General features: G+C 36.9%; 1 protein-coding gene and 1 pseudogene across 2 annotated transcripts; both read left to right on the top strand.

Annotated features, from left to right (window-relative positions):
- The first annotated feature begins 80 nt into the window (after positions 1–80).
- On the top strand, positions 81–5,350 carry c5h4orf33 (chromosome 5 C4orf33 homolog). 2 transcript variants are annotated; one of them, XM_032563637.1, is made up of 6 exons: positions 81–346; positions 725–918; positions 2,174–2,234; positions 2,336–2,387; positions 2,476–2,675; positions 4,488–5,350. In XM_032563637.1, exons 2-6 carry the CDS (start codon positions 738–740, stop codon positions 4,582–4,584), a joined length of 591 nt encoding a protein of 196 aa, XP_032419528.1. In that variant the 5' UTR covers positions 81–346; positions 725–737; the 3' UTR covers positions 4,585–5,350. The 2 variants fall into 2 exon arrangements, with proteins under 2 accessions (XP_032419528.1, XP_032419527.1); XM_032563636.1 differs by lacking the exon at positions 81–346 and adding an exon at positions 441–607.
- A 1,767-nt stretch (positions 5,351–7,117) lies between these two features.
- On the top strand, positions 7,118–10,809 carry LOC116719323 (UPF0462 protein C4orf33 homolog; annotated as a pseudogene).
- Positions 10,810–17,420: the final 6,611 nt, after the last annotated feature.

Genomic DNA, 17,420 nt, shown 5'->3' with positions numbered 1-17,420 from the left:
CCGTCTTAAAACGCTCATAAGCATGATAGTTCCTCTTTGAAAGAATTCGAAGGGTCAGCTCATTCAAACAGGAAATACCGTGTTTTTGTTTCATTTTCATTTATTTTGCAGTCTTTTTTTACACCAAGTGACAGAAGGTTTTTTTTTTAAGTTTTTTGCACATCAAGTCCTAAAAGCGTAAGGTTAAAATTCACTCTTCACAAGGAATACAGTGGAGACGTCTGGCGAACAAATATTGAAGTTTGGCTGCTGACATAAGGCTTGTTGAGCAATCGGAACAATTTCTGGATTGTGTTTTAAAGTTTCCATTATTGAATGCAGTTGTGCCCTCCAACAACCTTATCAAGTAAGCCTATGCCTCAAACATTTCTCTATCAGAATGTCAATCACTGTTTGGTTACTGAGTAACAAACATTTATTAGAGGTTAGATTTAATTGACCAGGAGCCCGCTTAAATAGCTGAACAGAGAGCACAGCTAAACACATTGTGAACTTCTGTGTAACATATTGATTCAGCATTGAGTGAAAAACCTTTTGACAACATGAGGGTCTCACTTCGACTTCAACTTTTAGCAGTAGTCAACATTCTCCTATGCTGTGAAAGTTTGTAAGTAGTTATGGAACTGTGTTTTGTAGTCCTGCAACACATTCCCTCTCTGACTAAATTACATGTATGTAATCTGGACTCTGAGTCTGTAATAAAATCTATCTTACATCCTTTCAGGCATTTTAGGAAAATGGAGTTTGCGATCCAACACACATGGGACAGCAACCCTGTTGACCATGACCCCATCAGAATCTCCTTCACTGACGGACAATCTGGACTGAGAATGGAAGTGTCTGGTCCATTCTTCAATGACCCAGAATCTCCTGCAGGTGAACCCGGGATTGCGTTCCCTGGACTCTGGAATTACGAAGGTAAAAGAAGGATTTTTCCTCTTTCACTGTGCTGTGTAACTGTCTTTGTTCAAAGACATTCAGTGGTTTTCCTGCCTCTTTAAAATAAATATTTTGAAAAAATAAATAAAAAAGTGAAATATAGCAAAATTACCAAAGGTATTGCCAGATGTAGCAATTTTACACATTTTAGAAATTAAATATCAAATGATTTTTAAAAAATCATCAGGATTTGAATATTATTGCCTTTATGAAGGTAAACCTGTACTTCAGCCGTACGTCCTTTATTGTCTTGTCCTGTGTTTAGCTCCATCTGCCTTCCTAACAGCTCTGATCAGCTTCCCTTTCCCTCCTATAGCACGATATTGCAACCACCATGCTTCATGGTGGGGACAGTGTGTGCAGAGTGACATACGGTCACAGTACTACACTACATATAGGGCTTTCCATGAAGGCCAGGAATCTCACTCTTGATCTCAGCAGAGCACAGTACGCTGCATGTTTGGTGTGTCCCCTATAATGCTTGTGGCACCTGCTTACTCCTTGTTAAAGGTGAACATTTTATTTTATAGTATTGTTGCAATTATACACATTAAATGACATTTCAATGCCCCACATGATTGAGAACACCTAATAAGAGATGGTGTATATGTAAGCGTCTTGAAAAAGATTGCATAATTCTGCACAAGGACGATGTTAACTTTTTTGTCCTCCATCTCCCCCAGTCATCAAACCAATGCTGTGTCATTGTTCACTTCTAGATTCACTAAATAAGTGTGGGCAAAGCTGACTTAAGCTGTATTTAATAATGTACATCTATTCCTATGATTTTTGAGAGGTGGGGGTGGGGGTTTTTGTTTATGAGAACACTGTGGCTCCATTATCATTATTATGGTAATACATTGCAATTAAACTTTGTAATGAGGTTGAGTATTAACAATCTGTTCTAATTGACCTTAAAGAAGTCAGATTTCTGGTTAATGAGGCCTCCATATTTGGCCTCATTAATGTTTCTTAATAAATAGGAAACCATTATAAGTGTAGGCAGGTAATGAGCATGTTTCGAGGTTAGCAGGGGGGCTGTTACTCATACTATAATTTCTGTGTTTATTCACTTGTATTTTTATGTTGTAACAGTCCAAGAAAAATGCAATTATTTCATTACATTAGTTCTGTGCTACAGCAACTGATAAGGTTATTAAGAACGTTTAAGCATTTCTTAATGTAAGAATTAAGGTTTCATCCTCATTTTATTCTCTTTGTGTTATATTGCTAGTTGTGGAGTCCTTCTTCCTTGACAGCACAAAGCAAAATTACCTGGAGGTGGAACTTTGCCCGTACGTTCCATGCAAACTTTTGTTCTTTCCACTTCTATAATCCTACATAAACCATCAAAGAGACATGTTCATTAACAGCTTTCATTTGTTTTCCACTTTAGACATGGACAACACCTTATACTGCTACTGTCTGGAGTCGGCAATGCGTTTTATGTAGGTCAAAAAAGTATTTTGCCTGCTTTTTTCTGAGATTTTTTATGCATCTTAGGTAACAAGCTATTCTAATTACCTCCTACTCCAGCAACAACTGCCAATCGCTTTTACTACCACAAAATCAGGGGACAGATGGACTGGTGAGGCTGTAATCCCCTGGACATACTTCCCTCCCAATGTCGACAAGATGAACTCCTATGCTATTCATGGCTCCGGGGCGGCACGTACATATGAGGCTCTCTACCCCATCCCCAAAGCCGACATTGTGGAAGGCCAGCAGCCAAACTTGTGAGTATGCTGCCTTGTGTAGTATGTCTCAGACAAATCTTTCCAAAATGGTTGCATACAGTTCCAGATACACCTCCAGCATGAATATCATATTAATTTGTGACTTTTATGATTTACTTGAAATGTTCTATATCTGGGTGAAATAATGATACTTCTTCAATAAAACTTCAGTTTTCAAAAAAATGTGTTCACAAGCTGGTTAAAGTTATGCATAAACTCTTAAATATATGCTTACATATCTATATTTGATTAAATGTCCCTTATCAAGTTACACTTTAAGTACTAACTTAGTTTTGCAGCCATCAACAATCTTCTGTCAAGCCATTATTCTGGCTTGACATTTGACTGCTCTTTATGGCAGAATTATTGAAGTTATTCTAAAATGGGTTTTTAGTGGCATGAACCCAACATCACAGTAAATAATACACAAATTGTCAATAGGGGTTAAGGTTGGGGCTGTTGCTACCACCTTGTTTGACAGCTGTTGAAGTCTTCTTCAGTCTGAAAGCCTCACGCGGAGTCAGACAAATTAACTTCTTGTAGTTGTGGCAAAATTTCTCCATCTTTTTCCCTATAGCTTTTTTTCCTGAAGGCATGTGGGTGGCAAGTTTCGGTCGAGCTTAACATAATTGTGCTCCCTATTCTTGTTTTTAAAACACCATGCAATTTAGACCATTAACACATTCCAGCCCGTAAAAGCACAATTTGAAAATGTAACTAAAAGTCCAAAGTTAGAATGACAAACTTTCTCCTCGTGAGTGTATTTACATTTCTCATCGGAACTGTATGTGAAAACTTGCACAAGAAAAAACAAGAACAAATCACCGTCTGAAAATGTTTCAAATTCGAAAACCAAGAAACGATGTCACACTAAAACAACAAAACACCAACCTCATACACCTGGACCCACAAGACAGAACTATGCTTTAAATGCACAGCAAAAATACAGCTTTCACTATACTACAAACGAACTGTTTTAAATCTCATAATTACAAAAACATTACGAACCTAGCAAAACGAGCTTTGATAACAAGGGAATGAACAAACTCAAAACAACTGATTAAAAATGTAATTTATGGCCAGACTAATCGCTGGCTCAACTAAACTGCTGACAGAATTTCACATAAAACAGATAATTGTACAGACAGAGATAAAATAGTTGTTACCACAGTCAAAGAAGCCAACTATCTTTTCCCACATCAGTGCAACAGTAATCTCTGAGCTGCTTAAGAACACTAAAAATACACACAGAGAGTTCACTCTTTAGATATGTCAGGATGAGTAAATCTTAAGAGTGTTTTTTTCTCTTTAAACCTTGTGGATTACTTGATAAGAAAGGGAAGTTCAGCCAAAAAGTGCCTCTAACATTTCCATTTATCGTCCTCTCAGTTATTTCGATCACTATGCGGCAGCTCTTGATCTAACTTATATAACTATAAATGGTTCTACACTGGATGATTTCAATTGACTTCTCCGGCTTTTATCTTCTTTGTGGACCGTAAAGATATCATGGAAAATATTTTGATAACATCCTCAATGTTATCCTCCTTTGCTTATTTTTTTTCAGACTTTGGATTCTGTTTTACAACCGTTTGTGGAATAGCTGTGCAACAGTTTCCTAGCTGGAAAATTAATAGTTTCCAGCTACTACTTTTATGAGTATCCTCTAGCTTATTAATAATGCATAAACCAGGAAAATAAACACACTCTCTCAAACTTGTCCCTGACTTTCAATTTTAAAAAGTACTGTATATGTGAAGGTTGATAAATATTTTTTTCCTAACAAACATTTTTTAACCTTCTGTCTGTTAGCCATCGCCTGGAGTATTTCCAAAACTTCCGCTTGCAGAGCATTATGGGAGAAGATTGGGTCCAGCCTGAATCGACTCTGTGGAAAGGAAAGGCCTGAGCTATTTATGAAATGCTGCCTTTCTGTTTTTCTTTTATTAACACAAGGGAAGGGAAATGCTTAACGAAATCACCAATAGGGCAGAACTGCAAACAAAAATGTCTAACAGCAACCAAAGAGCAATCATAGTTTATCATTTATTGATGTAGAACAATTTTGGAGAAAAACATGCCATCAGCTTGTCAAGACGTGTTGCACTTCACACACATGTGTGCACGCCCCCAGACACATTGCATAATATTGGACATCCTCAGCATAAATTGAGTGAGCATAGTGTGACCTACGATTTCCATGAATGTTAATTTTGACATCCAGCACCTGTAGCCAAAATGTTTTGCTGTATTAACATACCGTGGAGCAAGTCCAAATGATTGTTTCTGCTGCTGTTTAGAGAAGACATTAATATGATCATACACAGCTTACTTATGTGTTAGCTCTGTATTTCAAAAGTTTAATATATTTTGATTCACCTGTCAAATAATATACGAGATTAATATTTAGAAAATTAAGAAAATGGAATATGTTGAATTAAAATACTTCACTATTAGGCACTCTTATATTTGCCAGAGCGATTAGATAATTTGTCTAGTTTACCTCTTGCTTTTCCTTAATCAAGTGTCACACAAGTGTAAGGTTTCATAACTCTTTTTATGATAAATAAAATTACAGTGCAATATATTGTGTAATTTCTTTTTTTCCCCTTGTCATTGTATAGATTTGTATGAATTTGTGATATTTAACCTTAATAAAGAGAAATAAAAGCTCATCTCACTGTCATTAATGCTTATTTTCCCTTCTAACAATATATTCAATTACACAAAATATGGCAAAAGAAGAAGAAAAGTCTGTGTTCTGACTTTGACTCTGTGAATATCAGCTTTTCATCAACGCTTCAAGCTTAAGGTTCTTTGATGAGTCCTGTGTTATAGTTCCTAATTTGTATAGAGAGGTCTGGGTAACATGACATAAAACACACCATAATAAGATAAGATAGATAAGATAAGATAAGATAAGATAAATCTTTATTGTCATTGTCACAAGGACAACGAAATTTAAAATAATTAAGCTGTTGTGTAATAAAACTCATTACCTACTACAAAAAATGTCTTAAAATGCTGGATGCAGGATGAAAATGAGTCCATGCACTTCAATTGTATCTAGAGATGAGCATGATGTTCATACCCACAGAATGAAATGTTGAGGGAGATTATGTAAATAGAGAATGATATCGGCCTGAGAATACGGTCCTGGGGAACCCCACAAGAAAGAGCTGCAGATGAAACAGAATTACAGAGGTTTAAAGAACAGCACCTGTCATCTGCTGAGATCTAAACCACTCTAGTACGGTACTTTTTAATATTCCAATGCTGAGATTGCGATCAATAGTGTCCTTTTAGAAACTGTAAGAGCTTTGAAATCACACTAAAAATACTTCAAAAATGATATAAAAGAGTCAGTAAAAATGTTTTTATTTTATCTTAACAACCTCGTAGCTATATGATCTATTCAACATGACTGATGATAGCATAATTTAAGGTAATTACAAATGCTACAAGTCTAAACGGATAAGCAATCTGAGGCTTTTAATTTTTCAGATCCAACCATTTTTTACTCAGATAAATGTGAAGCGATTAGTAATATTTTAACCATTCTGTTTTCACTCAATCATTGTTTAAAACATGTAAAATTGATTAAGAAATCTTTAAGAAGCGTTTTCAGCATGTTTTATGCCAAAGTTTTATAATTCATCAACAACACAATCACAGCTAAACTTAGCTGGCTTTAAATTCATTTCATCATTTATCAGTTTCTAGGTTTATCATGCAAGGAAACTTTGAAAAAACTAATTTATTTTTCAGTTAGATGCCAAAATAGATTTTCAATAACAAGAAGTAATAAAAGTGTGAATAATTGATGGATAAGAACAACTGTTTATTTTTTAAATTGCAAGTACGGCATATCAGGGTAGGGTAGACACTGTTAATTGCCATTTTCATCAATTTCATTTTGATGAAAATACTATAAAAATGTCATTATGAAACTGATATTTTAAAGCATCAATTTGATACTGATAATTGAACATATTAGTGAAGAAAATTTTTAAGGTTTTATTCTAACATCTGTCTAAGTTATTTTTAGAAGTTTTTATGAAAAGATCATCTTAATTACAACTCTGCCTATTTTTCTCCACCTCATTCAGAATGCTTCATAGTCTTTCCCATCGGGATGCCCTTAACTCTGTGACTACCGAGTAACAGGAACATATTAAACATTAGACCCATTTTGATAAGAACTTGCTTAAGTAGTTGAAGGAGTGCAGCAACACACATACTTTAGTGAAATTAAGGGATGCGGTAGTGTATAAGAAGACTGGACAACATAGTGGTCACTTTTCAACTTTTAGCACTGGTCCACATTCTGCTATGCTGTGTGTGAAGCTCTGTAAGTATTGTTTTATTATACTTTTTTTTTTCTTGTTATTTATCAATTTCTCATTCACAGTAATTGGTGTATTTTCAGTAATTTCCAGAAAATGGAGTTTGCAATCCAGCACACCTGGGACAGCAAGCCAGTGGATCATGAACCCATCAGGTTGGCCTACTCTGATGGGAAATCGGGGTTGAAAATTGAAGTGTCTGGTCCATTCTTTAAGGGTTTTCATCCTAAAACTGAACCCGGTCTTGCAGACCTCTTGCTCAGGATTTCTGAAGGTATGAGACCCACGCAGTCTGGAGTGTTACTACTGTCCTAAGAGCATATGAATAGATTTGCGAGCAAGAAAGTGAGTGTAAAAAGTGAGAATAAATTTACAATGTCACTTATGTAAATACAATATTCAAATTTTAATTTTAAAACGCAGAAAATACATTTTATTGAGTTTGCTTCAGTGGTAAACCAGTTTTACCTAATTGTAGAATTATTACTGCTGACTGCATCCGTTTAATCTTTCTATTCAATAACTAGATGCACTTTCCCCAATTCTATCATTTACAAGATAACCCTTTCTTCATTCAGCATAATGGTCCTTCTACACTCCAAATTCAAACTTACATTTTAAACTCAATGTGTTTTCAAACAACAAACAAATCATTCCTGACCTACCAATTCCACATACCATAAAAGTAATTTAAAATCCAAGTTTAAAAACTTTCCAAAGTAAGTATTTACAGCCTGATAGATTCCATGTGAGAACATGTACAGCTTTAATAGTCCCCACTGTACCTTAGTGATTCTAAGCCATGAGTAGAGCAGTAATATAAATTGGAAGACTAAGTGTTTTAACCTGATTTAAAATTGCACATATATTCCAATGAGATATGATAGACATGGGGCCTGTCAATGTTATGAGGCCATTATAGTAACAGCGTTATCATTATTATGGCAATACAAAGCAATTAAACTTTATAATGAGCCTGAGTGATAACAGTCTGTTCTAAATTACCATAAAGAAGCGTGATTTCTGGTTACTGAGCCCCCACTACATTGGCCCTAATTAATGCCACTTAACAGATTGGGAACCATAATAAATGTAGGTAGGCATTGAGTATGTTGAAATGGGAATCCAGCTATTGCACATACTCAGGTTTTGAGCACACTTTAAAATTGATTGCTGATTTCTGTAACAATTAGGTTGGTTTTAAGATTTAAGTTTAATAGTGATTAATAATTAAGGTCTTTGCTCTTGTTATTTTCATAGTTGCGAGCTCAATATTCCTGGATAGCACAAGAAACAATTACCTGGACGTGGTGCTTTGCCCGTAAGTTAGAGTTTATGCCATTCTTTTAACTTTCCATGTCTATGACTATATGTTTGAAGACGGAGTCAATTTTGTCCATATTATAGATATGTTGTCCGCATTATAGATACAGACAACACCTAATAGTTTTAAAAGCAGACGGATAACCACTCTATGTAAGTTAACATTATCGTTGTGTGTCAGGTGCTTGTTTTTGTGCTAATCATTCATAGTTTCCTCATTATCTCATTCCCCAGCAACTACTGCCAATTGAGTTCACAATCACAATCACCGGGTACACATGGCAGGGTCAGGCTTTAATCCCATGGACATACTTCCCCCCCAATGTCAACAAGATGAACTGCTATGCCAGTCATGGCATAAGAGAGAATCGAACACACGAAGCACTCTACCCTGTCCCCAAAGAGGGCATAGTGGAAGGCCTGTACCCCGATGCGTGAGTAGGCCAACTCAGTAGCTTGAATAGCTTCATTTTGATATTTTTCTAGGAAAGTATCTTCAAATGAGAGCGTTTATAAGATTTAAAGTGCATGAAGTTGATGAGAGAAAATAGACAAATAAATTAAAAAAGAAGAAGGACACAGTATACAACATAAACTGAAAGTAAAAACTTTATTTCAGTTATTCAGTAAAAAAATAAGCAAATAAAACACTTCATATGTGCTCTAAGGTGTGTAAGGTTCCCTAGACACCATGATGTCAGGGCCATTAGAGAAAGTATTGGCACTTCTGGGAGTGTGAGGAGGTGCCAAACCGCACTGCAAAATGAAATCAGCATCGCCATAAAACATGTCAGCTTCTCCACTCTTTCTCTGGAGCAAGTGTAGTCGAACAGTCCTCCTTTGCTTAAAAAGCTTCCAATATCTCGGGTTCTGAAGTGGCTTAACACAAGGAAAGCAACAGTTGTTGTGTGTAATGGCTCTTGAACCACTAACTCCAGCTGCAGTCCCGGCCTTTTGAATCTCCTCCAAATGTCCTTTTTAAGTGTGCTTCACTTCACAGTTTTCTCAGAGTTCCAGTTATCCCGGTTGCTTGAGTCCATGGTTTTATTTTCTTTACCCCACATACCTGGGAATGTTAAGATTGCACAAACATATAACGAGCAGAGCAAAAACAAATAAAAAAAAACCTCAGTCAGAGATAGAAATGCAAATACAAACGAGCAAATCTGCCTCGAAAGGATGGCTGCACAGACCTACATGCTGTACCCGTTACTTCGCTGAAACGACTGCCCTTTGAAATTCCACAGCAGCAACAACTGTTTATCTGCATGAGTATGAGATCACTAATGATACATGCAATGTGTATCCTCTTTAAAGAAACTGCAAGTAATGATCAGTAAATTTCATAAGGAGAAGTAGGCGATTTGTTTGGCAAGACACGCAAGTTTTCTTAAGGAGGTCAACTTATTTTCTAATTATGTGTAATAGTAGCAGCAGCTGTGGAGAAATATATTATACATGTTCCACTGACTTCTTTCTTTGTAGTTAGTTTTTGTCCCTTTTAGAGCACTTCTAAATACTTCACAAATAACATCCTCATAGTTATCTACACTGATTTCATTTTGGGATGACAGATTCCATTTTACAGCTGGTGTTGGCTAATTTCAAAAAAGGAGTAACTATTTTCATACCTCTTCATAATTTGTATTTTGAACATGTATCTACAACATATTTGTGATTTTTTCATATGGATGTTGGCATAACAAATATGTGTATAATTATATCCCCTTTCTGTTTCTTAGAATTGACCAGGACTATTTCCAAAATTTCCGCCTGTAGAGCATCATGGGAGAGGATTGGGTGCAGCCTGAATCCGATCTGTAGAGGGGAAGGCCTGAGCTTCCAAAAAAACATTATTCTTTTCTGTATTTTCTTGTCTTTAGCACACACACACACACACCCACGCACCCCCCACTCACGCATACACACAATCATCACAGAAGCAACAGGGCAACTGTGCAAAATGCTCTCTGACGGCAACCAAAGGACAATCAATCTTAATTACTTAATGATGTAAAACAATATGACAGAAAATATGTTATCAGCTTGTCAGACAGTGTTACACTTCACACATATCTGTCCAAGTACCCAGATACACACGTCACATAATATTGGGCATGAGTATAAATCACATCAGCACAGTGTGACCTATCTACCATTCTCGATTGCTTTGGTGATAAGGACTGCTTGTGTAACTGGAGTTTTATGCAACACTGATAAGCAGAAACAAGACCTAATAAATACATAAAACACTGTTTTATATAATCTGTGTTTTGTCCCTGTGATTGTCTGATCAAATAACAAAACAATTATGTTATTGAGGACTTTTTGCATATCATAAACGTTCATTCATTTTTTTCCCACACAATTAAATTAGTCAGTTTTAATCAGCTAGTTTGTTTCACAGTTGCAATGATGACTACTTACGTTTACCCTGCCTGATGAGAAATATAAGTCAAAAGCTTGTGAAAATCTAAATGAATTAGCTTGCTAAATGATACTTAAATTGTTGAGTTGACTCTTCATAACCCTCTGCAGTTCTTTTCCTTTAATATACATATATTGGGATATATGTATATTATATACAGTATATATATGTATATTATATATATACTGTATATATATAATATACATATATATAGGTGACAAAGTAATGGAAAATTGTGAAGTGAAAGAAAGATTTTAAGGGGTTTTAAAATGCTTGACAAATTATATTCAGCCCCCTTTTGTCTGATACCCCTAAATAAAACCGACAGCAGCCTACAACAAAGGTAACCTAATTACTAATTTAACTAATATCTTCAGCAATATTTGATAATTGTCCATCAAATTCAGCAGAGTTTGCACATCTTCACATATTAAATGGGGCAAAAAGTTTAGCGAAGTATTTGCTCAGTGAAACTATACACATGGAAAGCACACTCTTTAGATGTCTTCTTTTGATGTACTTTTTTGGGTGGTGAATCATAAAACATTGCAACGTAATGTATAGAGGTTTGTGACTGTAATGTGATAAAATGTTGAAAAGTTTATGGGGTGCTAATCTTTTTACAAGGCATGATTTATGGACACTAATCATGACTTGGGAGTCTAAATGTCTTATGTTGTTTACTCTGTGATTATCTCACCATTGCCTTGTTACAAGTCCTAATAAAACCTGCATTTTTTATCAGAATCTTCCTTCAGATCACCAACAAACCACTTCTCCTGACCAGAAGACAGACAGGTGAAAGATTTTCGTTTTGCCTTTGCTGCTCTTTACTGTGGCAGCCCCAAAGCCCATATTGAGCCCTATCAGTTTTAATTGGCATTCTCGCCTTTGAAATGGGAGCTGTGATTATGCCTAGAGAGCCGACTGCTTAAGCCCCCTCCTTATCATTGCCTGTGGTGCCTTGCCACCACACAGCACAATATTCACCTACACGAACACACAGAGACAGAAAAGTGGTCACGCTGCATTCCGCCATGATGTCTGGTTCTAATAAAATATGACCTAAAATTATGTTTCTCACAAAAACAGAATCTTCATAAAAGCCTTTGATGAATGATGACTCCCCACACCTACCTGAGAGCAGCCTGAGGATGCATGTCCCCACTAAAATTCAAACCCAGTTCTCCCTAATTAGTGTGAAGAGATGAGAGGGGAGAGCAGAAGAGCTAGCTGCCTTTCCTCTACCTCCAAAGCCCCAGCAGACATGCAAACACAAGAGCTGTCTTATTTCCCTCAGTAAGAGAGACCAGTCGGCTCTAAAACATTCAGCATCAGCTTAGGGGTGATTCTCGGTGTCAGAAACTTTCTGGTGATTACACCAGACCTAGTTCTCTTACTCGTTTTCTTTTTTATTTCCTTTTTTCTGTCCAAGAGATGTGCAACTCATTTCCTGAAGTTAAAAGAGTGTATGAGTGAGGATAAAGTTGTGATGAAAAATAGAATGCAAGGGATGAAGAAGTGATCCCACAGCACAAAACGATCGAGTGTAGTGGAAAAAACAGTGATGACTGTGCCTGGTTTCAGTGCTTATGTGACAGAGGCCTAAATGAAAGATTTACACCAGAGCTAATATGAAACAATCCATAACTTTTGCAAGCTAATGGCTTAAACCCTATCAGATTGCACAGTGTGAGAGAACGTGTCAGCTTTGTGCAGTAAAAAAAATCCTTTTATGGCTGGCTTCCAGTATAAGGCATCGAACAATGAAAAGTAAACTTTGATCTGTTTTTATGAGAGACTTAATCTTACCTACCGAGACTTGCAAAATTATTCATACTCCATAAACATTTTTAAACTTTGTTACATAACCACAAACATTAATGTGTGTTATTCAGATTTTTTTTATGGTAGTCCAACACACAAAACACATATTTGTGGAGTGGAAGAAAATTACTCTTAGTGTTTTCACAGCTGACAGAATGGTGGACTTGGTTCAACTGGGGATCAAAATTGCAACACTGTTACATTTTCAGCTAGTGCGGTTTGCTTTCACACTCCACGGTGTCAAATGAAAAAACCCTCGAAAACCTTATTTTCCTCCTTGCCTGTGGTGGCACTGCACTGAAGGAAACAACACACAAAAAAAATCTCTGAAGAAGACACTGACCACAACTTCCTTCTTCATGGCATTGTAAACAAAAATGGAGTGGTGTCAGATTTTAGTGATTGTAGGATTTCTCTAGTGTGTATCAAAAACTATGAACTATTTCTCCCACTAGCACAAGACTTATGCATTTATTTTGGTAGGATTTAACCAAAATGCTCTACGCTATAGTCCGCTTCCTGCTTTTGAAACAGTCTCCAGTTTGCTGGGGATTCACATAGCATTCGAACCGCGCCAGAGTTCACTTCAACAGAACTCTGACCTAGGTTTTGAGTTCGCTTTTTTGGTCCACATCAGAATTCGATTATGCATTCATACCTCCCCAAACAAACCAAACTTTCTAGGAAAATAAACCAGAGTTTGATTAAAGCGGACTAAACATGACTGATGTGAATGTACCCTCAGTATGTTCAGTATTCTACTTTATGATCCGGATTATTCAGGAGAGTGTTTCCACTGCCAGATAGACTCTATACTAGTGGAATAACAAATGTCTTGTGCTTGTCACAAACAGGAACGTTTTTCTGTTCCTTAATTAATGGACTCTGTTGAGTGACACCAGTAGCTCCACCCTAACTGTACAGTAATTGTTGTATAGACCTAGAGCTGAAGGGGACCCTAGAAAGGATGACTATGCTTGAACATCTTCCATTCAATTCTGACCAACCTTGTTACTGATGAAGAGAACACATCCACACAACATGATGCTGCCACCACCATGTTTCATGGTTGACATGCTGTATTTATGGTGTTAGTTAATTTTGGTCCCATTTTCCTGAATTAGTTCTTTCCTCATGTTTGCTCTACCCCAATAGTATAGTGGCTGTGGTAAATTTCTGGCTTTGTTTTCAACAACTTAACAATCTTCCCATTTGACCATAAATACCAGATTTGTGGATTACACAACTCACTGGTCAGGTCAGCAGATTCACACACCTGAGTTGTGCATATCAGCAGCTCCTTCACCACTACAAAGGACATCTTAGCTGCTACTCTGATTAAAACTATCCTTCCTCAACCTGTCAGTTTGGATGATGGCCAGCTTGAGATATTATTTCGTAACCTAACTCTGCATTATCCTCCTCCACAAGTTTATCTCTGACCAATCTGGTGTGTTCCTTGGTTTTCGTGGTTATTGTCCTCTAACAAACCTCGGAAGTCTTTCTCAAAAACCCAGTATTTATAATACATACACCTGGAATTTAATCAGCACATGACTTTTGAAGATTTTTGATTGGACTAGATTTTATTTAGAAGCATAAAAGTAAAACTGCATTCATTGCATTGCACACCAGAGCAGCCTGATTTTTATCTGGAAAACCCCCCAAAATATTTAAAATCATGCATAGCTTTCCTTCAACTTTCCAATTATGCATTACTTTGCGTAGGTCTCCCCTCTGAAATTCCAATAAAATATATAGACTTTTCTGACTGTTAAAAGGCTAAATATGATGGCAACATTCAAAGTATAAATTAGGCCTGAACTTTATGCAACCTTGTCCTCAGTTTTGTCTCCACATAAACTTCCTTCTCGAGCTGAGTGATGTTTGCCCTAAATAAAGGCCTTCTCTAAGAGAACATGGCATCCTGGTGTGTTTCTGCAAAACCACTGAATGCTTAATAAGTCGGTCTAATTATTGTCCAACAAGTCCTTCATTACTTAAAAGACTGCAGGGGTGAAGGATGGGAAAGATGGTCGATGGCATGAAAAAGATCTAGCTGGAAACACTTCTCCAGTGTGTGTGTGCGCGTGTCGGGGTGTGTGTACGCATTTTCAAGCGCCTGACGACACAAGCACTAATTGCAGTTGAAGCCTGCTAGTGTTTTGTGTACAACAGTTGCATGGTCAGAATGTGGGATGAAGCTGTAAGAGGCTGGGGAGAGGAAGAGAGAGTTGCAGAGCCAAGCGGATGCCAAGGACATTAATGAGGGCCAGACGAGTTCTTCTTCTCAAGAGCTCCGCAGCAAGCAGGAGGGGAGGCGGGGGGAGACAATGAGGGGAACAGATAAGAGAGAGCAACAGAAGGGGTTCATTACAGAAGAATGCTAAACTCGTATTTGCAAACTCGAACAAACAAGGTTCTTTTACTCACATTCAAACACCCTGAAATATGCAAACACAGTTTGCGTAGACATAAAGAAATTTAGATACAAACATAAGCGCACAGAGAGAGTGCACAGATACAATGGGCTTACTGTTCATGAGCTAATTCTAACATGAGAACGAGCAAGGAGATATACAAAGAAAGGCCTGACGCCGTGGTTATTTGTCACAAGATGCGGTGTGGGATTTATCAGCTGTTTTTGTACAAACATTAGGAAGAAAAGAAGGGAAGGAAAACTAAATTAAGCTTTCTTTGTTATCAGCTCCGAATATAAATCATGAGTGTTTGCCTAATTGATTCCATTACATTCCCACCTGCCTGCTGACTCTCTCATCCATCCGCATGTTGTTTATCTTCATTTTAAGCAAGGTGCATGAAAAAAGGGTCTGTTATTGGATGTGAAGACCGCTGAAATTCATCTGTATTTTGCAGGCGCATTAATTGCCAATTAGTTACAGTGCACAATTATCAGGAAATATCCGTTCGTGCGCGATAAACAAAACAAAGACGCAACTCCTGATGCCGAAGTTTACCCGTCTGAGAGATACAGGATGGCGGTATTCAGTTGTTTTTAATAGCACACAGGCCACTTTAGGCTTGAAGGTAATTTATGTGCAGCATGATATTACCGGGCGTAAAGTGAGCAAGTTCACCAAGTCTTAATTGGGAAATAAATCACAGTGTCGCCATAGCAACAAACACTCCAAAGTGGTGACGGCAAGTGGGAGCCAGCTGACGGTGTCTCGGCACATTGAGGTGTTGCTTATGGGTGTGTGCGCGGGTGTGTCCAATCATGCATATGTGTTTACAGCTACTCCAGCTCATTACCACAGACCCTTGTTAGTGGGGCTTGTGCTGTGTACTGTACATGGCATGCTGTACTGTTCCATTAGGTCTTGTTTAGCAGGAGCTATGAGCTTATAACGTTTAAAACTACAAGCAAATGTGAAAATAACAATGCAGCTAATTGCTATGGAGAACCAATGTCTAAAATGCTTCTGCTCTTGCAATTATCTTTTTGTTCGCATCTACGGAATGCTTCAAAACAAGTTGCTCCTTTATTCGTTTTTAATCTCAAAGTCTTTTGGTATTACTAGTCAATTTTTATTCATACTTTGTTATGGCTTTTCAGGGTTCCTCTTAGATTTTCTCAGCTTTTTTTCTCACTAACTTTCAATCCAGAACTGCAATGTATTTTTGTCTTTTTTTTGTCTTCCATTTTTGTGGCACCACTTAATTATGACTTATGAATTGTTTAGAAGAAGTAATAGTGTCAAAAATGGCACCTCATTACCACCAGAGTCTCATAAAAAATCCATCTTGTTTTCATTGCTTTTTTAAAATATTTATCATAATTTTTTAAAATACAAACAAAAAATCAAACAAACATTTAGTTATATTCTTTGCAGTAAATCACATTTTAATGAAGTAGCGATATCTGTTACAGTCAGTGTTGTTCATGTGTGTATGAGTGGAGTTTTGAGAACTTTGAGTTGAACAATATTGTTTCTTACATGATGAACTTAAAGTGCACACAGCTCATAATTTTCCTGACTTCATTCATCTGTGCTTTATTCTGGGATTTACACTGTGTTTTTTAAGGGCACCCTCTGGATATGTCAAGCAGAAGAGCTGCAACATTTCCCCTTGAGGCGAGCACTGAGTTATTGGTAAGCGAATGCGCACATGTGGGCAGCAGATATGAAGTTCAGACACAAGTGAATCATTTTTGCCATATCTCACATTACCCATATTGATAATACAGACTTATCCATTTTTGCCTGTTATAAACTGCTCTGTGTAGCCTTCAGCTTCTGGTGGGGTTTTTTTGGGGGTTTTTTGCACCGCTTTGTTTTTTTTTCCTTACATGGCACAGCAAATGAAACTGAAGCTTGGTGCGTTTTTGGGGGGGTAATTCAGTCATTGTAAGATACAGTTTAAACGAGCTGTACAGATTACAGATATGGTAATTTCTAAATGACATTATGACTTATATTTAAAAATTGAGACAAAAAATGCTAAATGAATGAGAATTATTTCATATTGCAGCAGTTAACTTAGTGAAGAGTCTTTAGCTGGTGAACTGTGAACATGAATTCATTCATTTTAAACTGGCTGAACAGAATCTAGAGCAAGTTTTTGTTAAGGTTGAAGTTGCACAACACTGGATACAGTACCATTAAGCATTTCAGTTCAGTTACATTTTGGTTGACAATTTAAACAATAAAGAGAGATATATAAGCTCAACATTTTGGGCTGTTTTAGAATTGTAGTCTAACTATAGTTTTAGCAAGAGAACAAAGTCCGTCAGTCTGTGTTGGCCATGCTTCCAAATATTGAATTAAAATTAACAACCTGTCATGTTTTGGTTTACTC

This window comes from Xiphophorus hellerii, chromosome 5, assembly GCF_003331165.1.
Source record: "Xiphophorus hellerii strain 12219 chromosome 5, Xiphophorus_hellerii-4.1, whole genome shotgun sequence".
Taxonomy (NCBI): domain Eukaryota; kingdom Metazoa; phylum Chordata; class Actinopteri; order Cyprinodontiformes; family Poeciliidae; genus Xiphophorus; species Xiphophorus hellerii.
Note: the sequence above shows the minus strand (reverse complement) of the source record. Positions and strands in the feature narration are given on the sequence as shown.

Excerpts from the sequence above, each read along its gene's own strand:
- c5h4orf33 (XM_032563636.1), top strand. The coding sequence starts at position 543 with ATGAGGGTCTCACTTCGACTTCAACTTTTAGCAGTAGTCAACATTCTC. Across the intron at positions 919-2,173 it reads TGGACTCTGGAATTACGAAG|TTGTGGAGTCCTTCTTCCTT; the intron begins GTAAAAGAAGGA and ends TTATATTGCTAG. Across the intron at positions 2,388-2,475 it reads GAGTCGGCAATGCGTTTTAT|CAACAACTGCCAATCGCTTT; the intron begins GTAGGTCAAAAA and ends CTCCTACTCCAG.